Raw genomic sequence first — 12,529 nt, forward strand, 5'->3', positions numbered from 1 at the left:
TACTCATTAATCAACAAAAGGGACGCATCCCCGCCGCCATGAGGTTCAGATGGATCTATCTTCCGCTTCCTAGGAATATGCTTGATCGATCCAAGTTGTTTTACTTCCTCGTTAAAGTGCGCTTTCGACACCCGGTCCCTAGCATTCTTCCTCCTCGATGAATGAGAACTACTCAAAGAGGGAGAGGTGTTATCAGGTAAGACTCCTGACAAGAAAATACTCTTAGGGAGAGGATTGCAGGTAACATCAAGGGCTTTAGGAAAGCCCATCTCAAACTCCTGTTGCGGATCTAGCCTCTTTTTATTTCTTTCATTCATAAATTCGATGGCACTCATAGCACCTAGGTCCCCTCCTCTTAGGCTACTCTGTTTGAAGTTGTGTTTGCCCACCTCCATTCCACTTTACTTGCCTTAGGGCAACAAGGTCCAAGACCAGTATTTTTGTCATCCTCGTGATCAGCAACATCATCAACATCATACACATCATTCATAGCCCCCTGAGGTGTGTCCTACAGCCTACCTGAATTTTAATTTTTGGTCGCAGCTCCGCTCGCGTCGACCCAACTCCCACTTCAAGGACACCATCCACACCCTTGCCCTATTCCAGAGTAGACTAGATTGTGGGGCCACCCCTCATTGCCCTTTTAATTGGGCCATAGAACCAATTGCATTCTTGATGAGTCTCAAGTTGCACGAGTCAGCTTTATGTTAACCTATGCCAAAGTGAAAGCATACCCGAATTTTCATTGTTGCCCTGTTAATTGGGCCATAGATGTAGAGATTTCGGTGGTAGGAAAGTTAGGATTTTGGTTCGGGGCTTTGATATCATATTAAAAACAAGTATGGAGAGGAAAAACCTCCTAATTTACAAACTTTCCAATTATATCTAATCTTAATTAGGGAAGATAATAAGTTTGAAATAACGAAGAAAAAAGGAAGTGAATAATAACTAATCAGGGGGCTTCCAAAATAGTCCTAAATCATATCTCCCATGGTCTCCATGAAGACCGTTCAGTCCACCCAAGGTAAAGCCGAAATCCTTCTCAGATTTCCATAAAAAATGACCACAAATAATTCAACGGAAGTAAATTCCACCCTTCTTTTTGGTAATGAGGCCTAATAGAATGATTTTGAGTTGAGAGTTTTAGCGCGAGTAAAATCTCAAACTAAAAATTGAGTGAAACTTGACTTGCATTTCTTCCAAATGAAAACAATCTTCAATCAAGTATTTCAAGTGGATGAATCGTCTTTATAAAAATGGAAGTAATAATTTCTAATAAGTCCTAATTAATATAGCATATATCATTTTGAGCCATGTTCATTTTCAAAATGCTATGCGAGTAATTTGTCATTATGGCATACTTAGTATGTCTTCAAAACATTGTTTGATACATCTAGTTTTGCAAACCAAAGTAACAAAATCTTACCCAGAGCCAAATTCATGAACAATTTTACCATAGAAGCAATACATGTCATGTTGGGATGCTTTTTTACATATAATTGGCGAACTTTTAAGAACCGTTTGACATGCTTTTATTCATGTGGCAACTTAATTAACCTTTAAGAAGGAACACCAATTTGGAAAAAACATGGGCACTCCATATATTACATTATAATCACTAGGGCTGTCAAAAAAGCTCGTTGTTCGCGAACAGCTCGTGTTCGATTTGTTAAGTAGCTTGTGATCGGCTTGTCGTTAAGTAAACGAGCCGAACATGAACAAGTTTTAAACTCTTTGTTCGCATGTGTTCGGCTCATTTTAGCTCAAAACAAAAAAAAATTTATATAATTAATATATTTATTTATATAATAATATATTATATATATTTATATCTAAGTTTAAAGCATAACACCTCATGTGGTAATGTGGTTAGTACCTTCTTTTGCATACATTTGGTTCAGGTTCGAATTCAACACTATACATTTATTTTTTTCAATTTAATTTTAAAGAGCCAATTTTGAGCCAATTTCAAACACGAGCCGATTTCAAACACGAGCAATTTCGAATGAGCCGAACATAAGCCATGTCTGAGCCACTCAAGCTCGGCCGGTTTACAGCCCTAATAATCACATATTTTTATTGAAGTGGCTCTAAGTTTTGCTAGAAGAATTGAGTTAGCGCTCTGCTTATATCTTTTAAGTATGATCATAATTTAAATTATTGATTATCTATGGCGTGTGAACCCATTTAATTATAAAATCCATTTCACCCATTTAATTGAAATGAAACTTTAGTTCATAAAGTATCCTCTTTTATATAGGCAAGGTACTTATAAAAAATAATATTATGCATGAGCTATCTGGCACATCATTGTAAATATGAAACCTAGATAAGAGTTGAGGCATAGTAATTGTTGATCAGATTTCAATAACAAAGATAGAGGGAAAAAAATACATTTCCTTTGTATAAGTTTTAGTAGCTACCTATTGAAGAGTTGCAAGTTTTCTTCACTCATTTTTTCATCCAAATTTGAATCCTCCACATCTATACACGAAATTTCTTCATTACCCTGCGAAGAAATAATATTAGTGAAACGTTCAGTTATGAATCATGCACAACTACCAACATTTAAACATAAATATTGATCTTGGCAATAAAAATGCACTTAGCAAAAAAGAAAGATTTAAATGCAACTGTAAAAAGCACACATTTTTTTAAGGTTGTTTACACGTTTTATGGACTTGTGACAAAAAAATGTTTATAGTAATCACGATGGTTAGTTACAAATACATTCCTAGAGGGTTCACCTTGTAATTGTTTGTCTACATAATGGAAATATGTGATTGGTTAATTGAATGGTTAAAGATAGAAAAATCCAAACTAGGTTCATCCCAACTATGTGTCAACCGTATGAATAACCTTATCATTACATTTTTCCTAAATATTATAGTCGATGTCAACTCTGCTTTTGCACATCTAGTGTTGCTTTACGTTGAGTTCTCACTTTCATCGCCCTTCTACTTTAATTTTATGAATAGCTTATTGATTTACTTTTAGCCTTCAAATTAAATGATCAAATCATTCAAATTGTAACAGGAAATTGAGTTTAGATGTTTGAGCATGTACCACAAAAGATAAGAGAATTTTCAAAAAAGCGGCCGACATTAGCGTGAATGAGCCGCGAAAGCCTATCCCGTTATTCCTTCGTCTTTAACCGAACCGAACCATACCTAGGAGGGTCGTTTAACTCTTCCACATTGGTTTGGCATCTCCTTTTCCATAGAGGATCCAATCTTAGCTATCGAGGCTTATAGATTTGATTCCTATACTTTAGGTTATCAGTTTTTTATTGTGTTTCTGTTAAAACAACCGTAGGTGTCCCCAATTCTCACCTCTACGGTTATATTTTAATATGGGTGGTGCTCCAGATGTATCCCATATGAGGTGGTAATTATCCTCGACTCTCTCTATCCACCGCAACCGTTGCTAGCGTAGGCGTCGTCGTCATTACTGAACCCATCCCTCTCCCCAAAGATAGTAACCTTGTTGTCTCTTGCAACCCATCCTTCCTCCTAGACATCGAACCACCCACCACCTACTAGCCACTAAATCCTCCCGATCTCCCAGTTTATCTCATCACCAGATCTCCTAGCCACCTTCATATCAACCCACTCCATCCCAGCCACAAGTTGCCCTTCCAACCGTTGTCGTTCCTACGACAACCCCCTTCTAGGCCCCTGTCAACCAACCGCCCCTTTCCCTTCCGTAAACAACCCTTCCACCCACTGTCATCCCAACAATAACCACTTGAGCCGAACATAAGCCATGTCTGAGCCACTCAAGCTCGGCCGGTTTACAGCCCTAATAATCACATATTTTTATTGAAGTGGCTCTAAGTTTTGCTAGAAGAATTGAGTTAGCGCTCTGCTTATATCTTTTAAGTATGATCATAATTTAAATTATTGATTATCTATGGCGTGTGAACCCATTTAATTATAAAATCCATTTCACCCATTTAATTGAAATGAAACTTTAGTTCATAAAGTATCCTCTTTTATATAGGCAAGGTACTTATAAAAAATAATATTATGCATGAGCTATCTGGCACATCATTGTAAATATGAAACCTAGATAAGAGTTGAGGCATAGTAATTGTTGATCAGATTTCAATAACAAAGATAGAGGGAAAAAAATACATTTCCTTTGTATAAGTTTTAGTAGCTACCTATTGAAGAGTTGCAAGTTTTCTTCACTCATTTTTTCATCCAAATTTGAATCCTCCACATCTATACACGAAATTTCTTCATTACCCTGCGAAGAAATAATATTAGTGAAACGTTCAGTTATGAATCATGCACAACTACCAACATTTAAACATAAATATTGATCTTGGCAATAAAAATGCACTTAGCAAAAAAGAAAGATTTAAATGCAACTGTAAAAAGCACACATTTTTTTAAGGTTGTTTACACGTTTTATGGACTTGTGACAAAAAAATGTTTATAGTAATCACGATGGTTAGTTACAAATACATTCCTAGAGGGTTCACCTTGTAATTGTTTGTCTACATAATGGAAATATGTGATTGGTTAATTGAATGGTTAAAGATAGAAAAATCCAAACTAGGTTCATCCCAACTATGTGTCAACCGTATGAATAACCTTATCATTACATTTTTCCTAAATATTATAGTCGATGTCAACTCTGCTTTTGCACATCTAGTGTTGCTTTACGTTGAGTTCTCACTTTCATCGCCCTTCTACTTTAATTTTATGAATAGCTTATTGATTTACTTTTAGCCTTCAAATTAAATGATCAAATCATTCAAATTGTAACAGGAAATTGAGTTTAGATGTTTGAGCATGTACCACAAAAGATAAGAGAATTTTCAAAAAAGCGGCCGACATTAGCGTGAATGAGCCGCGAAAGCCTATCCCGTTATTCCTTCGTCTTTAACCGAACCGAACCATACCTAGGAGGGTCGTTTAACTCTTCCACATTGGTTTGGCATCTCCTTTTCCATAGAGGATCCAATCTTAGCTATCGAGGCTTATAGATTTGATTCCTATACTTTAGGTTATCAGTTTTTTATTGTGTTTCTGTTAAAACAACCGTAGGTGTCCCCAATTCTCACCTCTACGGTTATATTTTAATATGGGTGGTGCTCCAGATGTATCCCATATGAGGTGGTAATTATCCTCGACTCTCTCTATCCACCGCAACCGTTGCTAGCGTAGGCGTCGTCGTCATTACTGAACCCATCCCTCTCCCCAAAGATAGTAACCTTGTTGTCTCTTGCAACCCATCCTTCCTCCTAGACATCGAACCACCCACCACCTACTAGCCACTAAATCCTCCCGATCTCCCAGTTTATCTCATCACCAGATCTCCTAGCCACCTTCATATCAACCCACTCCATCCCAGCCACAAGTTGCCCTTCCAACCGTTGTCGTTCCTACGACAACCCCCTTCTAGGCCCCTGTCAACCAACCGCCCCTTTCCCTTCCGTAAACAACCCTTCCACCCACTGTCATCCCAACAATAACCACTCTACTACAGCCTTCCCCCCTGCCATCTAGCCAACCACCAGCTTGTTGCCTTTCGACCATCCAACCCTCCATACCACTATTTTCCCTAAAATCACGACACCGCCACCATCGACCCAAGCCCTAGTTTGAGCTTGTGCCGTGCATTTTTGTTATTTCCTATTTCTGAGTGTTTATGGTTTTAATCTCTATTTGATTTCAGTAATAAAAATTGCATTTTTGTTGTCAATTGAGTTAAGTTCTGTTTTATTTGGTATCAGATCTAGCATAATCATAATCTATAATAGCATCCACCAATACCCAATCATATCTCCACCAAAAATTTTTCTTTCCCGCCCTACATCACCGCTACACCTTCCACCTACCCACACCCAATCTCTAATCATGTTGCTAATGAGGCAATTGTTGGAATCTAATAAGGAGTTTATCATAGACAAGATGTTGCGGGAATTCAACCAAATGCTACAATGGCTCGTTGAACTAGAGGAATACCTAAGGTAGAAGCTCCCGTAGATCAGGTTTGATGCGACGTGGTGGCCATGGATTTCTGCTACCTTTTGTTGAGAAGAATGTGGTAGTTTGATTATCAACCTCAACATGACAGGTGTAGGAATACCAACTCATTTACTAAGGTTGGCAAGCGCATAGTCCTACTTTTTGTTAACTCTGAGATTATGAGTGTCTTACCAACAGAGAAATACTAGTGGTACTTGTTTTGGTGACAATAGATGAAAACGGGATAGAGATGTCGATTATAGATGCAGGCCAACCACTACAAAATGCACGTCAAGATATCATGATCAGTACCTTACCACCATGGCCGCCACCATCAGGAGAAGTTCAATCTATTCTCAGGTTACTTAGGATTGAGACAACTTGGAAATATCTTTGGAAGACTCTGCAAGGTACAATTGACACTAAGACAAAGTTTAGTTCAATAGTGTAACCATCTTATGGTTGGACTAATATGGATGACTGTTCGCATGGAAAATTTAGGTGTTCTGGGAGGCAGTGCCGTCAAAAGTGAGATTCATGTGCTTCTCATGCTACATTAGAAGATCCTTCAATTCGGAAAGTTATCGCAACTCCGCTAAGATAGAAGCTCCCCCAGCCTCAGGAAATGCAAGCGTAAAGGAGTCGTGGGAGCTTATCTCGCGATTCCTTCATCTAAACTGAACTGGCCCAAACCTGGGATGGTCGACTGACTCTTCTACATTGGTTTCCTGCCTCCTTCCGTAGAAAGATCCAATCGTAGTTATCTAGGACTTTTATATTTGATTCATGTGTTTTAGGTTTTTAGTATTATTTTGTTTTTGTTAGTGCAGTCGTAGGCGTCTCCTGTTCTCCCTTCTGGGACAGTATCCGAAGACGGTAGTGCTCCGAATGTATCTCGTCTAAGGTGGTGATTATTCTCAACTCTCCCCATCCTCTGCAATCTTTCCTCTGTTGTTGTTGTCATTGTCATTGTCGTCACTGTTGCAGCTATCCCTCTCCCCAAAGTCAACACCTTTGATGTCTCCTACAGCCCAACCCTTCCTCCTACCCATCCAGCCACCCATGACACCCACCTCTTTTCAGCTGCCAAATCCTCCCCATCTCCCAATCCATCCTGTCACCCGATATCCAGGCCACCTTCATAGCAACCCTCTCCTCCTCAGCCACAGCCTCCCTTCCAGCCGTTGTTTTTATTGTTGCAGCCCCCTTCCAGTCAGCCTCTACTACCCTCCGCTACCCCAACCGCAACCTTTCCTATCTAATCTGGCATCCAGCCAAACCAAGCTTGCTGTCATTTGACCATCCAACCCTTCATACCACAATTTTCCCATAAACCACAACATCACCACCCTCGACCAAAGCCCTAGTTCAGGTTTGTGTTGTGCATTTTGGTTATTTCTTATTTTCGTGTGTTTTTTTGTTATAATCTCTTTGATTTCAATAATAAAAATTGAATTTCCTTTGTCATTTGGGTTAACCCCATTTACAGTGGGTAAACAAAATCAATGTTAAAGGGGCTAAAGTCACATGAAAAGATCTACAAAGAGATGCAAAATAGAATAACACCTCACTTATTGCATAAAAAATATATGAATGGAGGAGAATTCACAATCTGACCACAAATAGTTGGGTTGATGTTACTTAAGATAAGGGACATTCACATAGATAAGACCTATTTCCTATGCATTTACATATCTAACACCTAATCTTTTCTTTTTACATTTATAGAACCCAAATCATTCACATCACATCAAAAATAGCATCAATTTTAACTTTAAAAAAAGTGAAATACACCTTTGCAAACGCAGGTAAGTTGGCACGCATGGAAAAATTAAAGTTTAGGTGTTGGATATGTAAATACATAGGGGTTGAGTGCTATGTAAATCTTCTTTAAGATAATTATTTATTCTATATGAAGAACAAAAAACAGGTTTTCAGAAAGCAACATGGCAGTGAGCACGGACCATGATTACAAAATAATGATGGCCGGTTAAAAAAATCACACATTAAAGATATATCCACTATTTGAAACCATCAAAATTAGACTGCTACTTAAAATACCCTTTTTTACTTTCAGATTTTGAGTGACAGAAAATGCTTCCCATTTTATGCGAGAGGAAAAAAAGGGCCTAAAGCATCCTTTAAAAAAATATTATTACAACTTATTAGAAGCATATTTCCAATAGCTCGTTCCATAAATATCCATACAAAAATGTGAAATAAGCGTAGGAATATAAAACTATCATCAATTATGCATAACAGAAAGTCCATCTAACGTAGCTGGTTATATAGTAGAATTTGGCCAGTTGGGAATAAAAAATAATCCTTCCTATACTGGTAATAAATCCTAGAGTATAACATTTCTCAAATTTACTAAAATGAGATCAATTTTGTACCGCAATTTCAACATGAATCATTTTGAAATCAACCAAACACGATTAACCAAATGACTACTTTCAAAATTAGCCAAAATAGAGTGTAATAATGTCTCTGTGTTTCGTAACTTTTCCTTTGAAATCTTGAAAAATAAATATCTTACTATTTACAGCAATTGATTTATACTTTTTGTATTTCTAGAAGATCCCTACATATCAGATTAACGACTAGTAACACAATAGTGAAAAAATTTAAATTAAATGAGAGGTTATACAAAAAATAACAAAATGGCAAGCCAAGTAATTTGAATCATATATGTATGGATGGTATGAAAACTACTTGTAGGTTATCAAAAATTAAATTATTGAGAAGAAATTATTGACAAAAAATAAAAATACAATTATATCATCCACTCAACAAAAAAATAGGCACCTTAGCATTTAGATAAAAAGTAAAATTTGGTCCATTAAAGACTAGCTTTATAAACGTTTGTATTTTCTATAGCACAAAAGGAATGCATTTAATCAGCAAAATTGAGACCTTTAAGAGAAATTCTTGAACACAACTAACATAAATTTACACTATTTCAACGTTGGAAAAGGAAGTAAAGATTCATTGAGAAACTTCATTATCAAGGATCAAAAGAGCAAAAAATAATTCCTTTATAGTACTGAAAAGGGGCAGTTTTACCCAAAAAAATAAACACAAAAAAGAGCAAAAGAGCTAAGAATGGACATTACCTGCCCAAAATTGAATGCATCCTCCATTAAAGAATCAGCAGGAGCTTGAACAAAAGATGCTGCAGAAGAACCTTTTAAAAATGCAAAAAGAAGTACACCAATCAGTATCATTATAAACTTCAAAAAGAAAAAATAAGCAGTACTTCACAAATTGCATTTTCATAGCCAAGCTTAGTAAACAAAATAAAGAAGTAGAAATACCTAAGAGATTTAGAAACAAAATTCACTTGATATTCCCTCTAGCATAACATATAAGATCTCAAGTACCAAGAAGTCCAAAAGTAACAGTTTAAAATTAATAACAAAACAGAAAAAACCAAGCTAGATTAAACTACATAGATGTTTCAGAAGGCGTAAGTAGTAATTAGCATGCTAAATGTAGGCTAAACAATCGTAACCCATGAATTGAATGAGGCAATGCACATTAACCCTACATTCTCGCACTGAGGATATCTACAAGTTCCAGCAGAAAATGTAAGATTTTTAGCCCCCCAATTTCAGATGGAATCATTCCTTGACCTGCAGTTGAAGAATAACTGCTTTTGCTGCTGAAATTTTGGTTGATGATTTCACATTATTTGAGCAAAGAAAAACAAATTAAAACAATTTATAGGCATAGCCTAAAATTTCAAACCATCATTTCCCTAAACCATGTAGACCTTAACTCAACGTGTTAACCATCACATATAAAGATTAGTCATATCTACAACATTTTATCTCTACATGGATGGCCAATCTAAAACATTAAAGGCTAATTATAAAAAACCCTAATTTCAAGCTAGCATTGCCATTGCGGACAAGGCTAAAGTAAGAAAAACATATGCAATCAAGTTTACCAGAATTGTGTTCTAAATATTTTGCATTACCAGTCAACTTTATCAATACTCTTATCCAAACAATATAGAGTCATTATAAAAATTCGATTTCTATTACATATTGTTGAGTTCTAATTAAGATGCCGAACATATTCTTCACATATCAACTTCAACAAGTTCTATCCATACTACGTTAGTTCCTTGAATAGGTGCATATTCGTTCTAGAAATCCAAATAATTAATAATTATTTTCAATTACTTTACATTCAATAGATGTACTCCAATCATTGATCAAATATGCCAATTCATTAATTTATCATTCATAATCATTGCACATATATATCTTAAGAACTGATTTACACCACTCTCATTAATCTATTGATGATTTTTTTCACTTAAAACTCAAGTTCATACAACATTGGTCAAATTGAAAAATTAAAATTCTTTTTAATGCCTCTATTATATCCTCTTATTACACAGTACTCTTAAAAAATCTCTCCATTTTAATCAATCATTCTTTTCTAGAAGTCATATGCTCATTTATACTCTATTGCTATACATAACATATTCAAGAAATAAAAATAATCATACCTAGGAATCACATAATATTTTAAAATATTCATTGATAAATATTCATATACAACAAAAACAAGCCTTTATCCCACTAACTGGGGTGGAATACATGAATCCTTTTTCTCCATTGTCCTATTGAGTGTCATATTCGCATTTAATTCTAATAAATTAAGGTCATTTTTTATACATGATGCTCAAGTCTTTTTAGGTCTATCTCTATCTTTCTTAACATAAATCGAGTCTAAAACATATATTCTCCTAATAGGGTCATCAAATGGTCGACATTAATCTGTTATACTCAACAATTTTTCTACTCATTAAGAGCCCTATATCATTTAAACATTTCTAGTATTCTAAATATTCTTGATTAAATTCACATATTAACAACATGCAATAAGGCATCTAATTTGAATTATCCTTTTCAAGTATTTTCATAATCAAGAAAAAAAAAAGATATAGTACCAATGTTGATCCTTAATATAATTCCTACTCATTAAGGGATCGATATCATTTAAACAACTCCATTATTTTAAATATTTACTTAATTTGCAATTCTACATGATTAAATTCTTTTATTAACAACATGAAATAAGACCTCTCATTTTAAATATCCTTTGTAAGCATTTCATAATCAAGAAAAAAAAAAGATATATTACCCAATGTTGATCCTTCATATAACCCATAATAATCAAAAATACTTTGATCACTCATTAATTACTTTTATTACCAATTAATGCTTTATCATACATATCTTTAAAGACATCAATATATATTAGCCAAAACTTTCTTAAGTCCATACTAAAAGAATGCTAATGTTTTCCAATCATGCATCTCAGAATTAATAATTTTTTTTATGAACACAACTCTCTGATAATTCTTATAAAACAAAAATTATTTACATAGTATATCTCCCCAACATAAACCAAATTAAATATTCAATACTAGAGAAAATTTCTCGTGTTCAATCCTTATATAATCCCTACTCATTAAAAACCCTATAACATTTAAACGACTTCATTATTCTAAATATTCACTAATTTAGCACGTCTCCTTGATCAAATTCATTTATTAACAACATGAAATTAGGAATCATATTTTGAATATCCTTTGTTAGCATTTTCATAATCAAGAAAAAAAAAAGATACAGCACCCAATATCAATCCTTAATATAATTCCATCATAATCAAAAATAATTCGATCACTCTTCAATTACTTCTATTACCGATTAATGCTTTATTATACATAACTTTAATGACTTCAACATATCTTAGCCAAACCTTTCAAAAGATCATACTAAGAGAATGCTAATTTTTCAATCATTTCACCTCAAGATTAATAATTTTTTTATGAAGATTCACTTTCTGCTACTTGCTGTACTCTAATAATAAATATAAAACAAAAAAAAAAATCCAAAGTATATCTCCCCCACATAAACCAAAAAAATGTTTAAAACTAGAGAAAATTTCCCTTGTTATTACTCTCCATGGCTTTATTGTATGATTCATAAGTTCGATTTGTAAAAAATTTTAAAATAATCTTGAACAGCTTCATGGCTATTAAATATGCATATCAAAATGCTTCTTACATAAAACCTTAATCCTATTTAGCTTGCAGTGCAAATAGCTACATAGTGTTCAGCAGCCATGAAAGAGGAAGGATAAATCTTAACAGTATCACAAATTTATTTTAAATGCTAATCTCCACCCAAGCCAATGAAAGAGCTAGTCATCTAAGTAGAGATTTCAATAAAGAAGCCGAAATAAAAATAAAAAAACAAAAAAGTCAACTCGATACACCAAAATAATAAAGCTCAAAAATAATATACTGTTTTAAATACTTAATCCTTTAATAAAGCTCAAAAAATTTAACAAGTCTTAAACATTGTGACCTCCACGTTGATGCACCAAAATAATATATTGTTTTAAGTACCTAATGTATACTTATTTTTTGTGATATTGCACTTTAAAGAATGGTATTTTCATGTTTTTATTGCAGGTATACAGGTATATTTTTTATTGCAGGTATATCATTTTTAGGCATTTGG

The 12,529-nt window shown here is 34.6% G+C and overlaps 1 protein-coding gene across 2 annotated transcripts in view; it reads right to left on the reverse strand.

Annotated features, from left to right (window-relative positions):
• LOC110037584 (protein MICRORCHIDIA 2-like) overlaps positions 1–12,529 on the reverse strand; it is a 119,445-nt gene that overhangs the window by 19,675 nt on the left and 87,241 nt on the right. Inside the window, exons 16-17 of one of the 2 annotated variants that reach the window (XM_020742265.1) lie at positions 9,098–9,168; positions 4,075–4,251 (exon numbers count right to left, since the gene is read on the reverse strand). In XM_020742265.1, coding sequence (XP_020597924.1) covers positions 4,162–4,251; positions 9,098–9,168 — 161 coding nt within the window. In that variant the 3' untranslated portion in view covers positions 4,075–4,161. Of the gene's footprint in view, positions 1–4,074; positions 4,252–9,097; positions 9,169–12,529 lie in introns of those variants that run through there. The other variant, XM_020742266.1, reaches the window with a different exon arrangement.

Source organism: Phalaenopsis equestris, unplaced genomic scaffold (genome assembly GCF_001263595.1).
Source record: "Phalaenopsis equestris unplaced genomic scaffold, ASM126359v1 Scaffold221722, whole genome shotgun sequence".
NCBI classification, from domain to species: Eukaryota; Viridiplantae; Streptophyta; class Magnoliopsida; order Asparagales; family Orchidaceae; genus Phalaenopsis; species Phalaenopsis equestris.